We start from the raw sequence: 20,186 nt of genomic DNA on the forward strand, positions 1-20,186 counted from the left end.
CTGCAAGTTTTTAATTTTTTTTTTATCTCAAATGATTAATTGAACTCTTCTGTTGAAAACAATTCGGTTTTCATGTTTTGGCAGCAATTTTGATTAATGATGAAATAATGATTGCAACTGACGCTCCTCGAGGCGTTGTTAGCCAACGTTAAGTGTTGTATAATACACACTACATCATGTTCTTAATTGCTAAACATATTCCCAAACAATCTTTTTTTAAATAAGCGTCATTTAAAAATGTGAAACTAATATAAATAAAAAATTATAATACATAATGAAGAAGCCTTTTGTTGTAAATTTCTGTAGCATTTACAGTCAATTACCGTATTCGGATGAATAGCCATTACCGTATTCGGATGAATAGCAATTACAGTATTCGGATCCGAACATTTTTTTAAACACTTTTTAACTTGATTGAATTAGCAAACTGGGGCGCGCATGCACGTGGCATATTAATTATTTTTAAAAAGACAGCAATAAGATGAGGATGAGGAGCAAAGATGCAGTCATTGTGTGTAACCGACCCAAATCGTTATCTTAAACGCAACTGTTTTTATCCGCTGGGTTTTGAACAAGTTTGTCTATTTTAACTTCAATAAGAAGAAACCACAGTAAGTATAAAATGTATAAATTATCCAAATCATCGTCATCGTGCTGTCATCATCACCATAAACAACAAAATCATTATCAACATTAATAATACAATAAACAATATTTATTTAAATTGATGTAAGCATTTATTTGAAACAGGAGCTTATGAATAAACAGTACACTCTAATTGACATTTATTATACAGTATTAGTACAATAGACCTAGAATAACAGTGGATAAAAGAAAAGGTAATTATACAATACCGTATCAAAACAAAGCTACAAATTAACAATCTTATGATATGGTGCATTTCAGAAAGAAAATGTTAACAGAAAACCAAATGGTCCTGCGGTGTGTAGGGAGCAAATCAGAAAACAAGAATCTAATGCTGATTTTCCAGGATAACTATGCATACAGGTACGCCAAGGTACGTCATTCCCAGGATATGTCCAGGTACGTCATTCTCATGATATGCCCAGGTACGTCTTCCCAGGATATGCCCGGGTATGTCATTCCCAGTGTATTTAAATGTACGTCATTCCCAGTGTTCGCCAAAGTACGTCATTCCCATGTACCACAAGAGATACGTCATTCACGGTACGTCATCCCCATGTACGCCAAGTTACGTTATTCCCAGGGTCCGCCAAGGTACGTCATTTCCAGTGTACACCAAGGTACGTCATTCGTCACGATATTCCGCGGGTAAGTCGAGTGAGTCTAATAAATCAGATACAGTAGTGAATTACACCCAGTACAGGCTGCGAACCATAATTTCGTTAATACATTCTGTAATAATTGAAATCAACCCCGATGAACTACCTCTGCCCTGGTTCTCTAGGTTATGTGTGGTTTTACCGTGTAGGCATAATGGTTATTATTGCACATTTACATTTCTGTGAAAAGACAGCTACCATAATGCTCGTTAAGTCGACATTTTCACAAGTCTGTTTTTTTTTTAATAATTACTACAATTGTTGATATTGTTGATGCCCTACTTTTTCCTTCTCATTGCTTTTTTGGTGTAAATGTAGTATTTCACATTGCCCATGGCATCCGAGTTTTTTTTTTTAATCATCGTTAACATTCTTTATCAAGTAAGGCCTAATAAACATAAATTAAGAACACTTTTGAAGTTGGTAGCTAATTGCCTATTGTTTCATTAATGATCGAAACCAACCAAACATTTCTGAGTAAAATAGATATTAGACCGTATACAGATACGTGTTCCTGCTCCTTGTCTAGTGTTTTACTGTTATTAGCAGTTTATCTTGATTTTTTTTACTAATATTTTTTTTCTTCAGACATCTCCTAATAAGATAGAGACTTTAATATTGCACACGTGTATATTTATATTTATAAAAAATATAAATTTTAATTTAACTAATAAAAAATAATAGAATTCAAAATGTCGATCAAAAATTCGGTTCTGAGTTCCAATCGTAAAAGTTGTAGCTCTCTTGTCGAAGAATCTAAAGAAAGAAAAAATAGCGTAAATTATTATTATTATTTACCAAAATGCATGTAACTTGCATTTAATTCACATATATTATTATCAGTGGGTAAATGACGATCTTTTAATCATTTTTTAGTGTTTTTCAATGCTTTATAAAGAGTAGTGATATAGCAAGAAAGTTGTGGTCCCTGTCTCATCGGACGCAACATGCGAATTTTCGGATTTAGGAAGGAATTGGTACACTGTCACTTCAGAGGATGCGTAGCTTAGTCTAGAGTAAAAAGTAATCTTTCCTCCGATTACAATGCCTTACGCTCTGTGATGTGCCCAAATATGGTAGTGATATGACATCATCATGTCCATATATGGGCATTTTTTGTCACATAAAGTTTGATAGTGTAGACAGAGCTCATTTACCTGGCGTATGATCTGTTTTAACGACATCCTTGTTGATTGCATTTCTTCGTTATGTTTGTTGTCAGTTGAATCATAATCTTGCCAACTAGCCTGTCAAAAAACAAAATGTTTAGAATTGTACCTATAGGCATATGTGTCCGGTTAGGGTCCCCATGTGTCAGTATTTGCCCTCTGTATTGTTAGACAATTTATACAGAAACGAAATTTAGTAGTATTTATGTGGCAAAATTTCATTGACTCAAAGGTAAAGGGTTACATTGTCTTTAATAAGTTTGATTTTTAGATGTTGCTCTTTTGTATTCAGTTGCCTTTGTTGCCAGTTTTAGACAATTGTATGTGTTTCGGTCTCAATTTCAAGCTATGTTTGTTTGACAAAAACTAATTATATATTGAGTAGGCATCGGCCTACTAAGAAAACAAAAACTTTTCTATTTTGAAACCTAATCAATCCCGCGCGGTTTAAGAGCATTGGTAACTTTGTTTGGTTTTTGTAATCGGGTTTATACTATCATCGTCGTCAATATTTTGGGTTCTGCAATTTGTCGAAAACGTTCAAATCATACACTTACATCTGATTCCATAATAAATGAATTCCTATCTTCGTCAGGAGTATAAATCCGTTTGGTAACACGTTTACATCTATATACCATTCCATGTATGTCTGAACACGGTATTTTTCTACCGTTTTTCAACGTCAACGACTTGCCGCCATATCTGCCGGCAACCACCGAGCTTGGTGTGCTGCATGCACAGTACATTGAACATAAATTTGCACAAGAAAATTTGGCTTCACAATTTTGTTGACATGCTGAAAGAAAAGAAGGATTTATTACTAGGGCCTATAAAGTAGAGGTGACGTATTTTGGTTCTCTCAAACTTATGCTAAACATATTTAAATAGTGAACAAACAAAAAATGGCAAATTGTTGTTCCTAAATATTAAAATGAATGCATAATTTTAAGAAATTTTAAATTCCGATCTTTAGAAAAGTTCTTCCCTTGTTAAATATGTATACAATAGACTTATCGCAGTCGTGTAAATGGGAAAAAGATATATATCATAGTTTCATTAATTTTATTATTATTATTACCAACTTCACTTTAGTTTTTTAAGAATTCTGCGAAATATTTAGATTGATATGATCGAACAGGGTCATAACTGAGGAGCTGAGAATGTGAATTCGTAGAATTAATAGGCTATTGAGAAGAAACGTCAAGTTTATTTCTAGGTTACATGCTCCATCAATGTGTCCAACGAAGGCACATAGGCGCCTCGTAAATTGAAAAATGGAAAGGAACGCAAAAGTTAACCAAGTTCAGTTAAACATTAGAATCAACTCATGTATTTAATAAATGTATTGAGGTTTTTAGGTGCGGGGCTTTACCATAAATGTAGACAATGAATGTGTTATTATAGTCAGAATTAAGTAATATGTAAAATTCTCGTAGAATACAGTAATTTATTATTTGGGTAAATTTGACGATATTTATTGTCTCCACAAATCACAAGCAGACAGTGTATTTTAATTTCCATACTCGAATACATTCTTTAATTTGTACCACGGTTAGAACTGGACGCATTAGGCCTATGACATTGTGACTATCGGTTCGTCCGTAAGTCCTGATCAATCACGAATCACATTGTACGACATGAATGAAAGGTTTTAATTGTCCGTCTTTGTAATAACGGTCTTTGTACCAATGCTTTTCTTTAAATAACCTATAGAATGTAAACTATATGACGGGATGTCGGTTTGACCGTCAGTCCTCATCAATCTGTACGAGCCTCATTGTCTTCACATCACTATAGCATGTAGTTCGCGATATTGATTCTTTCGTTACGCTGAATAATGGCTTTTTATATGTCAAATTACGTCATTTCACGCAGTTGACACGTGTCAATTTGGACACACCACATTAGAATTCTGTTCTTGTTTTAAGAAACATTAATTTCAATTCTAAAGGTAATAAGCTTACGAAATTTCCAATTTAATGAGTAAGTCCAAATAACTTGGCATTTATCATTAATAGCAGATTATCATCAAACTCTTGCCTTCATCTTGTCTTTCCATTCTTTTAAGCACAGAGGATTTGTAGTGTTATGACCAAAGTGGGCAGGTGAAGTTATTCTCCCAGAATGCATCGTTTAACGTACTTCGATTACTCTTTATCTCTCTCTCTCGTTTGAGGTGCATCCACTTAGGCCTATTAATGTATTCCCTCCCCCTCCCCCACCGCCTTTATTTTATATGACAACATCTTATTCGTTTTATCCATGCACTTCGTCCTCGCTACCTATGCCTGATATTCAGGTACCTGTGCCACATGGATTATATCCAGATTCCCCGGATGTGATCATTCACAGGTACCCTTTCCCTGCTATCCATAATGATATGTCTCCTCACTAGCTCCACAAACTTTAACTTAATAATAATAGATGTGTAATGTTTAATGAAACACACAACATAAGGATGACGCACTAGTGGTCGGTAAATCCAAAATAAATGCATTAATTAATTGATAATTTTCAATCTTTTCTCAACATAGGCCTAATTATACTTTACAAAACATTGCTTGTGATCACACTTGAACTCGCTGTCAATTTAAATAATAGCTAACAGATAATATCAAAATAATAGATAAATTCCTGAGGCTTAATGCTACCGTTGCACAACAATTATTTTCCAATAAATTACCAAGATGATTATGGCCGATGGCAGTTTTGCTAATAAGTGTTCTTTTATCAGTAAGTTATTGCAATTCGGAACTTCAAACAAACTCCTTAATTGCCTCAATTTACATTTTTTCTGTATTACTGTATTTTTAGAGTCTTTTAAAGTTTTACATTTTCATGAGATTATGTATTTATTATTTTGTCTCAGCATTGGGGTTTTTTTTATCAGTGTTTTGTCCTTCCATTTTATTAATTATTTCACACTTTTGGTGAACATTTTGTTGGAAATTGGCTTTTTGTTAACAGCTTATTTACATAATTAGGCATAATTTGTGCATTTAATATTTTATTTATTATATATTTTGATTTTGTATCTTTCATATTCAAGGAACTTGGTGTTAATATTAAAAGAGAGAAAATAAATATCGATATCGATAGCCTAAATTTACATATTTATATTTGGTTTATTCATTATATTTTATTACATCAGATATTATTATAATATTGATTTTATAAATTTACAGAAGAAATTTAAGAACATTTTTTACTTATTAGACAATGTTGGCATACATCTTTTTTCCTTGAAAATGAACAATAATAAGCCGTGTTTATGAACGACTATTATAAATTATATTGATTTTAATATAAAATGGCAGGTAGCGAGTAATGTACACAATCATGTGTTTATACTAAAGGTTAATTAGGCCTATGTCAGTTCAGTGTATAATGTCACCATAAAGTAAAGCTACGTTCAGACGGAGGAGGCCGGATTCTATTCTACTACACCAATTGTTCATGATTTTTCTCCGGACTCGGTAATGTTCGGCACAACGGAGGGCAACCCGACCACCGTGAGGAGACGTTCGATCGTAATCAGTTCGGGGAATAACCCATTAGGTCTTTATTAATTTCAATTAATAAAAAAAAAGACATTTATTTATATAAAGTTTTAAATCACAAATAAAATTGTAATAAGTTGCTGTTCCCAACATTGTGTAATTTAGGCTACTGGTTCAGGGTGCCTCCTGTTCTGTTTTCTTCACTAAGGGACTTAACCCACTCTAAAACAATAACCACAAACAAAAAGTATCCTGGTAGAAGATACCCCATATCATATCTACTTATATTTTACTCAACCACTTGATAATTGTCCATCATTATCCATTATGATTTCTATAAATAATGATACTTTACTCGTATCGTAATATAATGCTGCATGGATCATGTAACTTGTGTTAAAAGCTTTGAGCTTATCCCAGGCAATTGATTTATATAGATCTAGTGTAGAATAGCAAGTTCTACATAATTCCAAATATAACTATAGGCATATCCTAGAGTGGGCCTACACTTTTAAAATAGGAGCCTACAAAATATGTTGATACTGTGTCCTCATTCGCACTTGCGTGACAACCAGGTCTTCCATCCTCAGAAATGTACATACAACTATACTTTCAATAGATAATTAAATGGGAGCTTTGAACAAATCGTAATAAATTATATTTAAGGTCCCGTTTCCATTAGACAGAACTGTTGCGTTTGTGCGCTCGGCGTACCTCGTAAAAATAGACCCCTAGCAGCTCATACCAACAGGCCTAACACCTTCGTTTGAATATAATAAGTAATAACTTAAGTGATAACTTACTTGATTTTGATTCTGCTATTGCTATTAACGGTAAGATAGCGAGTAAGGCAACGACTATGTACAAATCTTTAAACATCTCACAAGAAAATTACACGATATCCACGAAAGAAAAATATCTGAGTTACTACCGTATTCTGCAAGTGCATCGAATATATCGTTGACTTCTCTTATATCAAAACATATATTAACTCAATTGTTTGATCAGAACTTTTAATGCTATTTTATCCAATCAACGTTCCGTGTAGCGCCGGATGCGCCGTTTTTTTTTTATTTTAGTGCTTGAGAGATTTCACTTTGGCGAGGAGGCAGGAAACGAGACATGCGTCGTCGTACAAATAATAATTATATTTCGTTGTTCTTTGTAACATAAATCTTTAGGCCTAACTATACTAATTAATAAATTGGTTGTTATGGTCTTTTTTCTTTCATAAAAAGCCTGACTATTTGAATACTAAAGGTATTGTTTGCGGGAATATAATTATTGAGGTATATGGCCTTGTGCGTTGGTGGTCTGTAGTTATTGATCGATCGTCACCGGTATATTGACTATATCAATAATTGTAAATATGAACGGAAATGAACAGTAATTATGTCTCGTGATTACGATGCCAAGTTATTTTATGACCGTAAAACCTGGGCTTCTTTTCGAGATGGGCTTATTTTTAGATGGACTGATATTTGAAGAATGTCAACGGAATAGAAATGTAAAATAGTGGCATCGTACGGTATCAATATATTAATGGCCTTACAACCCTTTTAAATATATATAATTTTATATTATCTCAACAATCAACTGGGCTTCTTTTCGAGATTTTACGGTAGCTTAATTATCATCCAAGTTCGATTAGCATAATCAGTAGGCCTACCACCAACGAATGGATGTGAGAAAAACAATGATCCTCCGCCGACTCCCCCACCCCCAGCACCCTTTTACAGTACCATTGAAATTATATTAAATAACTAGAAAAAAGCAGAAACAATGTTGGTTCTTAGCACCACGCACCACGCAGTCCCAGTACAAAATAGTTCGTAATATGGTGCGCCAACACTGACAAAATACATTCTTTAGAGTGAAATTGTCATATCAAACAAGGAAAGACATTTTATGGCCTATGTTAATATTTAAACTGTACTTCTATGAATGGATGGCTAGTTGGTGACAAGAACGGTAGTTGGTCATACCCAGTACCGTCTTGATTTTACGATCATTCGGGAAACCATCTCACGACACAATCATAACTGTGTAAGAAGGGTGTGGTTATATTATTCATTTTATGTATTATTGGTTTAAACTAATTGTGGTTTATTCTTAATTGGTATATCACTTGAAGTTTACTACGGCAATCATTTATTGACGACTTTTTCTTCTTACATGATTTTTAATAAACAATCATTCACATACGTATTTTCTTTCGGCGTATGACGTCACGATTAATTTCGAATTGCTGGTCTATTTGAACGCAGCGTGATGTATTTCTAACTAAATTACATTCCGTACACTTTATTAATAAAAATATAATATTGTAAATAGTATTAGGCAGAAAATTCCACCGGTAACGTAAATATAACACTCAGATCAAATAACATATATTCGTAAGCGAATTTGATAATGAATCAGAATTTCTTTGAAATTTTTACGTTTTAATTATTTGTTGCAATCAAAGGGCAAATATTTTGTTTCAGAGTATTCAAGTGGATGAAAAGACGTGATTAAGCTCTATGTAAATATTCTAAAATGAATCTCTATTTATATTACATATATCTGGTATTTATAATCATCTATAAAATTCAATAACAAATTATGAATGGGCCTATAAATCCAATGAATTAATCTATCAATATTTTCATTAAACTTTAAAATATCGAACACCGCACTGTGGCCCGTGTGCGCGAATATGTTTATCACACCAGATTCTCGGAACTATATCTACACACGTATTATTATGATATTTGTATGGTTGTTTATTGATACCACATGTGACATGTGTGTGACGCTGTGTATTACCATGGAGGTATAAAATACCGTACTTATTTTATACCTCCATTGTATAACAGATACATTTATATACACTAGATACATTTATAGTCGTTATTTTTTCTAAATAAATACTTGTGTAGTATCATCTCGAATTCGGCTGATGAGGTCCTCCTTCACATTCGACATATCGGCATTATTTGACTTTTGTATATTTCGCTATGATATATATATATATATATAGGTAACTTTATTCCAAAAAATGTAACAAAACCAGCACTGTGGATTTACAAAATCTGATAAGTTCTTACATGCATGCATCCTACAACAATACAAAATATAAAATAACGTAAAAATAAAGATTCAAAATAACAAAAGCCACGCTATGATGGTTATACGTATTCTGATATGATACCGGTACGTTGAATCGGGAAAAAGTATTACAACCACTCGAAAGAGAGGGCGCCAACCAACCATTATACACATTAGGCTATACTATCTTACACTTTCAGTATCGCACTACTGGTTTTAAAAGTGAATATCAATTCATTACAGCAAAACATAAAATTCCATTCTAGAAGTATAAACAAGTAAAAAGGTCCAGACTAGAATATATAATTCAACAGTAGGATTACTATTATAAATCGAAAGGAAAATTACTGAAAAATGACAATGTTGTGGGAATGGCTGGAACTCTATGGAGATACAAAATAAAAAAGCAAAAAGTTAAATCAAAACGATAATGTAAAGAGCCAGAAAACTTTGGGGCAACACTTTCATCAGTGCAAGTGTTAGTAATACTATTATATTATATTATAATAGGCCTTCTTCTCGAGAGGCCCATTGATTTCCACTAGAGACAACAGTCACTTGTCATTGGTCAACTCGCTTTTCATTGGTCAACTCGCTTGCGCTGCGTCAACGTACGTCCGTCCGGTGCGTTCCTCTAGCGCAACGCAGTGACGTATTGACGCAAAGTGATGTATTGCGTAATCACAAGTTGGAACCGACGACCCAACAGTGCTGCAAAAATCGCATGTTTGATTTCACGCAGGCGGGGGCAAACACAATTATTGGAGGGGCATTGTCTTACGTTGCGTAGATTGCGTTACGTTGCGTCGCTAGTGGGAACCAAGCTTTAATAAGCAAGTCATCATTACTGTTTTACATTTTTTCATTATTCTTACTAAATCTAAGTTGTTACTGTAGCCTTTGTTCATAATTTTAGTTTATGTTCTTATACCGTGACGTCATGCATAGGTATGGACATGCGCAGAAGGTTATAAGTGGGCCTGGTATTCAGTCTTGTATCCTCTCTAGAGAGGGATACTTATGTTGCTTTCGGTATGTGTCTAAACCTGAAGTTTTGCTTTACAACATGTCGGATATGGGATAAACGTAATACAGATTCAATTTTAATACTGAAAATTGACGTGATTATAGCACTTAAGACACCTAAGGAAAACTGTCTAGAATTACCAAAATAATTGGGTCGAGTTTTTAACTTTTCAGTTTGTAGGCCTGCCGCATTTTTCTGTTTTCGTGCAATCTTGACTAGATTCGAAAAACACATTTTTTTTTTAATCGAGGTATCGAAAATATACTTATAAGCACACGGGTGACAACAATTAATAGTTATTTTATATGAAGTTTATGAGCCGATGTAGGCGCGCTACCCACAATTGGACAAAATGTGTAGGCCTAAAATATTTATTGCGAAATCAATGCCGCATTGATTTCGATGTAGTTGGACACTTGATGTAATTCAAGATACTTTTTGTCCATATAGTAGGCATAGGCCTACATAAAACGTTCCAAAGTCGGATATTTTTTCTGATCATTTTGCAATATTTATTACAGACCTGTATGTTGTTAATCTAACGACGACAGAAGAAATATATTCAACCTGCTTTGTATTTTATTTCTTAGCCTATACATACGGCTTCACCACGTTACGAAGTTGATGTAAAAACGCTGAATAATGATTTAATTGTAAATCGTGTTCATGTTGACAATGGTAAAAAAATTCAATAGAAATTACGTTTATAGGGTTTCATCAATACAAATAACATAAATATACACATAATTTTCAAGGTTTTGAGTACTTCATTCAAATTGACCTTGCAACCTCATATTTGGCAATATTTAAGAGAAATTCGTTTTTTGTTTTGTTGTTTCGTGAGCACCGCTGTCGAATCTCGGTAATGCTGAGGTACAGTATCAAAATAGTGTATTGCCTGACACTGCAATACAGTGGGTGTATTTATTCTGTATAATAAACGCGTGAATTTTTGAATGAAAATAATGATTAACAGGCGCGCACTTTTATAACAGCAATTTCGTTATGAAATCAGAAATCTATTGGAAATTAAAGGCACGCACGAACCTTGCGCAATGCAATTATTAAAAGTCTAATAGGGAAGTGTACGATATAAATTAAATGTTAATCTTTATAAAATTAATGTATCGGCTGTCCAAACAAAAACCACAATACACAACTTTGATTGATATGGCATTGAGCGTACCACAAAGCCGGTATAGTCTTTTGCAGAAAGCTTTGTAATATATTATTAAAGTTGGTCAATAAAGTATCTATGACCTATCTTAATATTGTTTCTCTACTTCAAATTACATATGATATATTTATTATCTTACAAACTGGTTACTAGGCAGAGAGGTGCGCATGCTCCATTTGCTCGTTTTAAAGCGTCGGTGGCTTTTTAACTTATCGCATTTCCTTAAAATCTGTAAATGATGGCGTCTGCTTTTGTTATTTGTCTGTTGCTGATTTGTCTGTTAGCATGCTGTCAGGGTGAGTGATTTTATTTCGTTAGGAAACTGTTTCTAATTTTATTAAGAACTCGTGAAAAAGAAGAATCTTTAGAATAACATTGATGTCGAAATAGATAGTTTAGAATCTGATCATCAATTAGTAAGGTTGAACTTTGAATTTTTATGCAATCAATAAATGTTCACATAAGAAGTTATAAGAATTAAATCAATGTATAACTTAATTAACTGTGTAAAATAGTAGATTACATATTGCCACTGATCTGATAATCAGTTTTTGTCGAGTTATTCTACAACCTTTTTCAACATCATTGTTTTTGTGTTTATATTGCATGGTCGCCAGCCGAGCGTAAGAATGGCCTCTATAACATTGACACATTATTTACGATGAATTTGACAAGATCATGGTATTTATATCTTGAATATATAAAAAAAAATTATATGTGTGTTTAACTAGTACGCAATGTTTATGAGTGCAGGTGGTACAAATAATTTCATGAGATGAAAGATTGTTATAATATTGTATATAGTATATATTATTTTACCATATTAATACAGAATTCTGACTTGGAAATAATGATGTTATTCAACCATTTTTAAAAATCATTTTAATCATTCATGTACGTATGTTTTGAACATGTAGTGTACGCGTACGTGAACATAAACGTTACTTTGGCGCTCCTCACGGTCAATTTGATCAAAATGTTTGATGCTTGCCCGAGCCAAATAACTGAAATTGAGGACATGAGTGAATTTAGTTTAGTTAATAACTCATTTGTAATATTTGTATTTGTATGTGTATAAGAAATGTTAACATTTTAGTTTAAAAATAATAATAATACTGAAAATTACTTAAACGAGCGCCAAGCGTTACATTAACTAAAGCGAGAATCGAACTCGGAATCTTCTACTTTGTATGTTAGATATCCTACTATTATACCACTTTATGTATGTAATATTTTTCACTTAATTCAGATAAAATTCTGGTTGAAAATTTCCAAGGGACTATTTAATGCTAATATACCTTTTGTTTAATGGCACATGCTATACTGTTGTAATTCCACGGCGTCCTATTTAGACTGGCTTTCTTGAAAGCTTTATGTACTGTACGTAATTGTTGTTATTTATGGCTATAGTAAATATTAATTAATCGTCAAACGTCTTAACAGATTATAATTAAAATCAGAAAAAAATGCGTGACAAATGATGATAGTTCTACTTGTTCTTTGCTTATTCATCGAAAAGAAATAATATTGCAATGCAGGATTTCGTTGTGTGTTTTAATAATATGCACCTGTTGTTAAGCGTGGTTCACACTAGAACGCAACGCAACGTAACGCAGCAACGTATCGACGCAAAGTGCTGTATTGCGTAATCACAATCACAGGCGGGGGAAAACACAATGTTTGGAAGGGCATTTACTTACGTTGCGTAGATTGCGTTACGTTGCGTAGATTGCGTTACGTTGCGTAGATTGCGTTACGTTGCGTCGCTAGTGGGAACCAAGCTTTACAACAACCTGTATATAAATATTATAAGAATTCTTTCCTCCATGCTTAGTCTAGTTGCTGTTATTAATTTTGGTACATTATTTTTGTTTTTTCATATTTTTAAAATCTTAATTTCAGAATGTTTTCCCGTCTAAATGTTTTGTTCGTCAGTTTGTAGTGATTTATTTATATGAATGTGATCTTATATATAAACAATGAATCTTTATTTATGTAATTACTTACTATTTGTTAAATACGTAAGTTAAATAATAATAAATATATAATTAAATTTGTTTCTTTTTTTTTCACCAGTCACTTCAGGACAACATTGCATGAAAGAATGTACTAAAAGGTTAAGCAGAAAAGTTTGCCGTCCGAAGTGTAGTAGAATTCTTAGTAATGTAAAAACACCTTCCAAAAGGAAAGAAATGCATGTTACGACAGAGAATAAAAGAGAGAAAGATAAAATCTCAGGCGAGGTAAAAGCAAACTTTACTTAAAGATGTATTATCCCCCAAAAACATGAATATGCCATTTGTAGTTTTAATAAAGTTAATAATTTCTGCAGGATAAAAAAATGTTTTCACTTACAAAAAGACAAAACTAACGGTTAACTAGAATTTAATTCGTCACTTTGACGAATTATAGGTGATCATTTTTATCATTTTACTGAAATTAATATTTTTTAAACATGCACGTACGTTAACATACGATCGGAAAATGTTGATGTATGCCATCCTATTATATGCTTATAGTGCTGAGTTGTGCCTCTATGCCATATACAATATGTACAGTATATACTGTACAGTATATCTATATACAGTGTAGCATAGGTGAAATTACGGGACACACATGTTCCAATTTTTTGGCATGATGACGTTATCAAACTAAACTTTAAGATGACAATTTCGAAAGATAATTAATTGAGCAAAAAAATATAAGATTTGGAAAAAAATTTGGCACGTAGAAGCGCTGTGCGCGCTCTTTGAATTGTGTATAACTTTGACGAAAAATATGAAAAAACTACTTTTTCACTTCAACTGGCCATATGTTAACGTCACAACATCCGATAGGCTTAATTTTTATATGAATTCATATCTACATTTCATCAGCTTTCATAATAAATTATAATCATCAAGGTAACCTTCAATTCTGAAGAGCTGTAAGATATTCAAATTTACTGCGAAGGTGAAATTACACGGCCTACGTTATTTAAGTTTTCACGCGTGATGACGTCATTAAAATGAAGATAGTGTCAACTCATGATAAAGATAATTAATTAAGCAAGCACATACTGAAAGTTGTGCGAAATTCGAGCACACATAACCAAGATGCGCTCTGTTGAATGTGATAATCTACACAAAAAGATAACAAATCCTAATTTTTAAATTCAAGTGGCCATTTGATGACGTCAAAACATTTTGTACGTAAAATGTGTACATGAATTCATATCTACAACTCAATGGCTTCCAGAATAAGTTAAAAAAATCGGGGGTCATCTTGCATTCTGAAGAATTATTTTCATTTTAAAAAAGACCTATTTTTCACCATTTTCAGAACTTTTGTAAAATAAATGTGCGCATTTTGTCATTTTTAACGTGCTCGTATAGCGTTATTTTAAGTCGGAACTGACTCAAATTTGGTGAATGTACTAAGGATGGTGAGTAGAATGAGATTTTTAAAAAAATTCATATTTTTTACGCTTTTTAAGTATCGCGCGCGCAAAAACGCATTTTTGCGCAGTAATTTTTTGAAACACGCAAATGGCCTAATTCATGCTCTAAATTGATCAAAACTTAATTTTGAGCGTTTTAAATTTTTAACGCGCGATATCACGCGCATGAACCTACGTGCGCGTGCGTTTTTATTTGCTAATATTTTTACCCTTGATCTGAAGTTTACGTGTAGTGAATTTCATTAATATGTGATAATGAATTATGGAGATATGATTGATAATGTGATTTCGCAAAATGGCGTATAAATGTCGTCACGGATGAGTGATCACGCTGGAAAGCTTATTAGGATTAAGTTGTATTATTTGAAAGATATTCTGAAATTTTTGTAATCATTGACATTAAACTTTTTGAGATAATTGTTACACAAAATAGTGTACAGAAACAATAAAAAGAAAAAAAATAATAAAAAAAAAAATAATAATAAAGATTTTATACAATAACAATAGGTGATCATTTTATTCTAAATGATCACCTAATAAATCCAACCAAAAACCCATTGGTTGGCAGCCAATTTGAACAAATTAAATTTAATTTAATTACAGTTTTTCATATAAATCATTATTTTCAGATCTAATTTTTGGTCAAAGTGAATAACTGATAAATGGCAACAAAAATTTGAAAAAAATTATTTTTTTCAGGTTGACAATATATCTTTAAAAGAAACGCTTCATGCTTATACCAGTTGTTTTACTGCGTTTATTTATCAATGTTTGCTTAAGTCAAGATTAAGCAGTGCTTAAATGAAACTGATGCTGTTTGCCTTATAGGAAGGTGATCTAATAAAAAAATATGCACAAATAGTTATAAACGGAGGTCCAAGTGCTTGTTTAGAGAGCGCTCATTGCCACCTCTCTACACACCTAGGCACCCCAAGTTTTTGTTAGCCTACACCCCTAGAAAAAATGATTCAGGTGTACCGTTGCAAATTTACTGCGTCCAAAATGGCCATCATTTCATATCTCAAACCTATTATTGTTCGTAACTCAATAAATATGATATGTATTTTATTGAGAATATATGAGAACAATATTTTTATAGCTTAAAGTTATGAGATGGTATATGCCAAAAAGATGTTGATTTTTTGCTAATGATATTTTGGTTCAATAAAAGCTATCTAGTAAAATGATTACACAAAATTCATATTTTATTAGAAAGATAATGTTATTGTAATGTATTTACCTGAAGAAACTGTAATTTAAAGCAAAAAAAAATATTGGCTGCCAGCCATGTGGGTTTTTGGTTGAATTGTTACCATTTATTTTGTCATTTTATAAGTTTTATGTTTTTGGGAGACAATACATCTTTTAATGTCAAAATCATTTTTTCCTGAAAACTCACTCATCTCCGTTGATTATTGACTGATGCAGTATTACACACAAACACATTAATCGATTTTATAGTATAGTATTATAGTAGTAGTATAGTATAGTTTTCTTGTTTATTGTGTTGTTGTTTTTATTTCTAATGTTGGTGATGGATCAAACGACACTGATAACGTTTGGAATTTCGTATTTCGGATTTCGTCGTTACACATTTTTAACGGTTATGTTTTTACAGATTGTTCAACAATTAATTCCCTCATGTTTTTCAGATTGCTGCGATTGCCCGTTTATTGAGGATATCCTTGCAAAAATTAGCAAAAACCAATCAAGAGGACAAAGATCACGACACATATTCAATATTATAAATGTATAAATGTAAACAATTTTCTTTATTTTCGATAATATTGATATATAGACAATTTTTAACTTAATTATAGATTAGCTAAAATGCTTTAAAGGACACTTCAAAAGTAAACTTTTTCTCTAGCTCTGTCTACTCTATCAAATTTATGTGACAAAAAAAATATATAATGGACATGATGATGTAATATCAATACCACATTTGGGCATATCACTACCATATTTGGATACATTACACTCACAAACTAGTTTGATAGTGTAGACAGAGCTTAACAGGTAATAGTGCTAATCCACTATGCAAACATATCACAAAGTAAAAAAGTAATACTAATTGTGTTAAGACTATATATTTTGTATTGCTGATACTGTAAACATTTAAACCTTGTTATTCGCTTAAAGTCTTTTTTTTAATATTAAATGCAGAATGAAAGTTGCTCTAGTTAAACGAAACGAAATGCTTTCTACCAAAAGAAACTGTTCATGTTATTTACGCGTCTTTTGCTCTGTATCTGCGTCTATTTCTTTGTCACATGGCTTAAGCTTGGTTCCCACCTAGGACGCAACGCAAGGAATTAACGCAGCGCAAGCGTGTTGACCAATGACAAGCGACAGTTCAAATAATCCATCGTTTGTGAGTGGTCAACTCATGTTGCGTTACGTCCTTGTGTTGCGTCTCTAGTGGGTATACCAAGCATTACGCAGCACTGTCTTATTTTGATGATAGCCGTTATGTATAGCCGTATGTTGTTTTGTACTCTTCATTTCCTTTGCCAATACACTCGATTAATTATTCTATTAGCATAGTCTACAATAACCTGCTTTTTATAATAAAGTAAAAATTAGCATTGATCAAACTACACAATGAAGCACAGTGAAAGACTTTCACAGTGCAGACAATTAATGGCACCATGCTACTATTGTGTATTCTCTAGTACCCGTCAATAAAACACGCTGTTAAACAATATTAACAATATTTGTTGGCTGTAGAACTACATAAAACTGTAATTAAACGTTATCTGAATATTATCAAATAAATTAACCGCAGAATACTATGAATAACGCGTTGCTCTCCGCTTAGCAACGTGTTCAGCATTTGGTACAAGAACGATCAAAGAGAGCATTGCTGTATTTAGTATTTTTTGTCAGCAGTTAGGCTACCACTTGTATACAATATTTCGATAAGCACTTTTTGTGCGAAATGATACTGTATGTAGGCCTAACGTACGTGCAAATGAGTTTCCTATTACAAATAGGCCTACATATTGACAAAAAAACAATACAATATGGTCAAATGATGTATCATGTTAGCAACTTTTGTTTCGGAGTAAACCAAGAATGAACATTATCGACCACCAATCGATAGTGAACGGTGTATTCTGCATTCGCGCGCAGATTAATTGTTTGTTTTTAAACAATTCACTCCTCCCAGGGAGATATGGCCTATTATGTAGTTTATAATTCACATGAACACATGATAGTACGTTATGTGAGCATTGTTGTACTGTAATATACCTTTCGAGAAACAAAATCGGAGATTCTAAAGATTAATTAATACCTAAAAGAAAATGATAAAAGTCATTAAAAACAGAGATATCAAAAGGTTAATTGACCAATGTTTTTTGATTGATTGACAAGTTAAAAAAAAATCCTATTTCTAATCAATTATGAGAGCTATTAAATTTTTACAGCAAACATAGTACAGGAATTTTTTTTAATGACCAAAATATCGGCTTTTCAAAATATATATTGAGGTAACATGCGCAGAACGTCTGCGCATGTCAAATTATGATATGGTAACCAGTTATGTCAAAATATAAAAGGTTCGAAATTTGGCCATTCATTTTCCGTAAAAATTCGTACAGGGAAATTTTCGAAAAATGGCAAAATATCGGTTTTTCAAAATATATATTGACGTAACATTTGCAGAACACATTATGTGTGTCTATGCATGTAAATTATGATGATAATAGTAACCAAATTGACATGCGTAGAACACATTATTTGCCTCTGCGCATTTTTCACAAATTTCCCTGTACTATTGAGTACATCATTTTTTTTAAATGACCAAATTTCGAACTTTTTATTTTCCGATATAACTGGTTACTATAGCATACTTGCCATGCGCAGGTAACATTTTTTACTCTGCGCATGTTATTTATGATATAACCATTTTTCGAAAATTTCCCTGTACAATAGTACAGGGATTTTTCAGAAAATAGTCAAATTTGGACCTTTTTATTTTTCGATATAACTGGTTACTATAGCACAATTGACGTGCGCAGAAAACATTATTCGACTCTGCGCATGTTAATTATTATATAGTAACCAAAAAATAAAAGGGTCGAAAATTGGCAATTTTTATTTTTGATATAACTGGTTACTATAGCACAATTACCATGCGCAGAACACATTATTCGACCCTGTGCATGTTAATTATGATATAGTATGGAACTATTCCATGGATATAGTAACCAGTTATGGCAAAAAATAAAAGGGTCGAAAATTGGCCATTTTTATTTTCGATATAATTGGTTACTATAGCACAATTGACGTGCGCAGAACACATTATTTGACTCTGCGCATGTTAATTATGATATAGTAACCAGTTATGCCAAAAAATAAAAGGGTCGAAAATTGGCTATTTTTCGAAAATTTCCCTGTACTATAGTACAGGGATTTTTTTTCAAAAAGTAGTCAAATTTCGACCTTTTTATTTTTCGATATAACTGGTTACTATAGCACAATTGACATGCGCAGAACAAATTATTCGACTCTGCGCATGTTAATTATGATATAGCATGGAACTATTCCATGGATATAGTAACCAGTCATGGCAAAAAATAAAAGGGTCGAAAATTGGCCATTTTTTTCTCTCTATAGCAGAATTGACGTGCGCAGAACACATTATTCGACTCTGCGCATGTTAATTATGATATAGTAACCAGTTATGGCAAAAAATAAAAGGATCGAAAATTGGCTATTTTTCGAAAATTTCCCTGTACTATAGTACAGGGATTTTTTTCAAAAAGTAGTCAAATTTCGACCTTTTTATTTTTCGATATAACTGGTTACTATAGCACAATTGACATGCGCAGAACAAATTATTCGACTCTGCGCATGTTAATTATGATATAGCATGGAACTATTCCATGGATATAGTAACCAGTTATGGCAAAAAATAAAAAGGTCGAAAATTGGCTATTTTTCGAAAATTTTCCCGTACTATAGTACAGGGATTTTTTCAAAAAGTAGCCAAATTTCGACCTTTTTATTTTTCGATATAATTGGTTACTATAGCACAATTGACGTGCGCAGAACACATTATTTGACTCTGCGCATGTTAATTATGATATAGTAACCAGTTATGCCAAAAAATAAAAGGGTCGAAAATTGGCTATTTTTCGAAAATTTCCCTGTACTATAGTACAGGGATTTTTTTCAAAAAGTAGTCAAATTTCGACCTTTTTATTTTTCGATATAACTGGTTACTATAGCACAATTGACATGCGCAGAACAAATTATTCGACTCTGCGCATGTTAATTATGATATAGCATGGAACTATTCCATGGATATAGTAACCAGTTATGGCAAAAAATAAAAGGGTCGAAAATTGGCCATTTTTTTCTCTCGATATAATTGGTTACTATAGCAGAAATGACGTGCGCAGAACACATTATTCGACTCTGCGCATGTTAATTATGATATAGTAACCAGTTATGGCAAAAAATAAAAGGAT

The 20,186-nt window shown here is 32.5% G+C and overlaps 2 protein-coding genes across 3 annotated transcripts; one reads left to right on the forward strand and one right to left on the reverse strand.

Moving 5' to 3' along the window:
• Positions 1 to 749: 749 nt before the first annotated feature.
• On the reverse strand, positions 750 to 6,930 carry LOC144840356 (uncharacterized). 2 transcript variants are annotated; one of them, XR_013611907.1, is made up of 5 exons: positions 6,777 to 6,930; positions 3,031 to 3,269; positions 2,462 to 2,551; positions 1,895 to 2,060; positions 750 to 1,858 (listed from the first exon to the last, which is right to left on the reverse strand). XR_013611907.1 is itself a non-coding variant. In XM_078696145.1 (4 exons), the coding sequence occupies exons 1-4, from the start codon at positions 6,850 to 6,852 to the stop codon at positions 2,004 to 2,006; spliced, it is 462 nt and encodes a 153-aa protein (XP_078552271.1). In that variant the 5' UTR covers positions 6,853 to 6,930; the 3' UTR covers positions 750 to 2,003. The 2 variants fall into 2 exon arrangements, 1 of the variants encoding a protein (XP_078552271.1); XM_078696145.1 differs by having other exon boundaries at positions 750 to 2,060.
• Positions 6,931 to 11,461: 4,531 nt separating this feature from the next.
• LOC144840662 (uncharacterized) lies at positions 11,462 to 18,033 on the forward strand. The gene is made up of 3 exons (XM_078696568.1): positions 11,462 to 11,563; positions 13,344 to 13,510; positions 16,359 to 18,033. Exons 1-3 carry the CDS (start codon positions 11,503 to 11,505, stop codon positions 16,452 to 16,454), a joined length of 324 nt encoding a protein of 107 aa, XP_078552694.1. The 5' UTR covers positions 11,462 to 11,502; the 3' UTR covers positions 16,455 to 18,033.
• The last annotated feature ends 2,153 nt before the right edge of the window (positions 18,034 to 20,186 follow it).

Source organism: Antedon bifida, chromosome 4, assembly GCF_963402885.1.
Source record: "Antedon bifida chromosome 4, ecAntBifi1.1, whole genome shotgun sequence".
Taxonomy (NCBI): Eukaryota; Metazoa; Echinodermata; class Crinoidea; order Comatulida; family Antedonidae; genus Antedon; species Antedon bifida.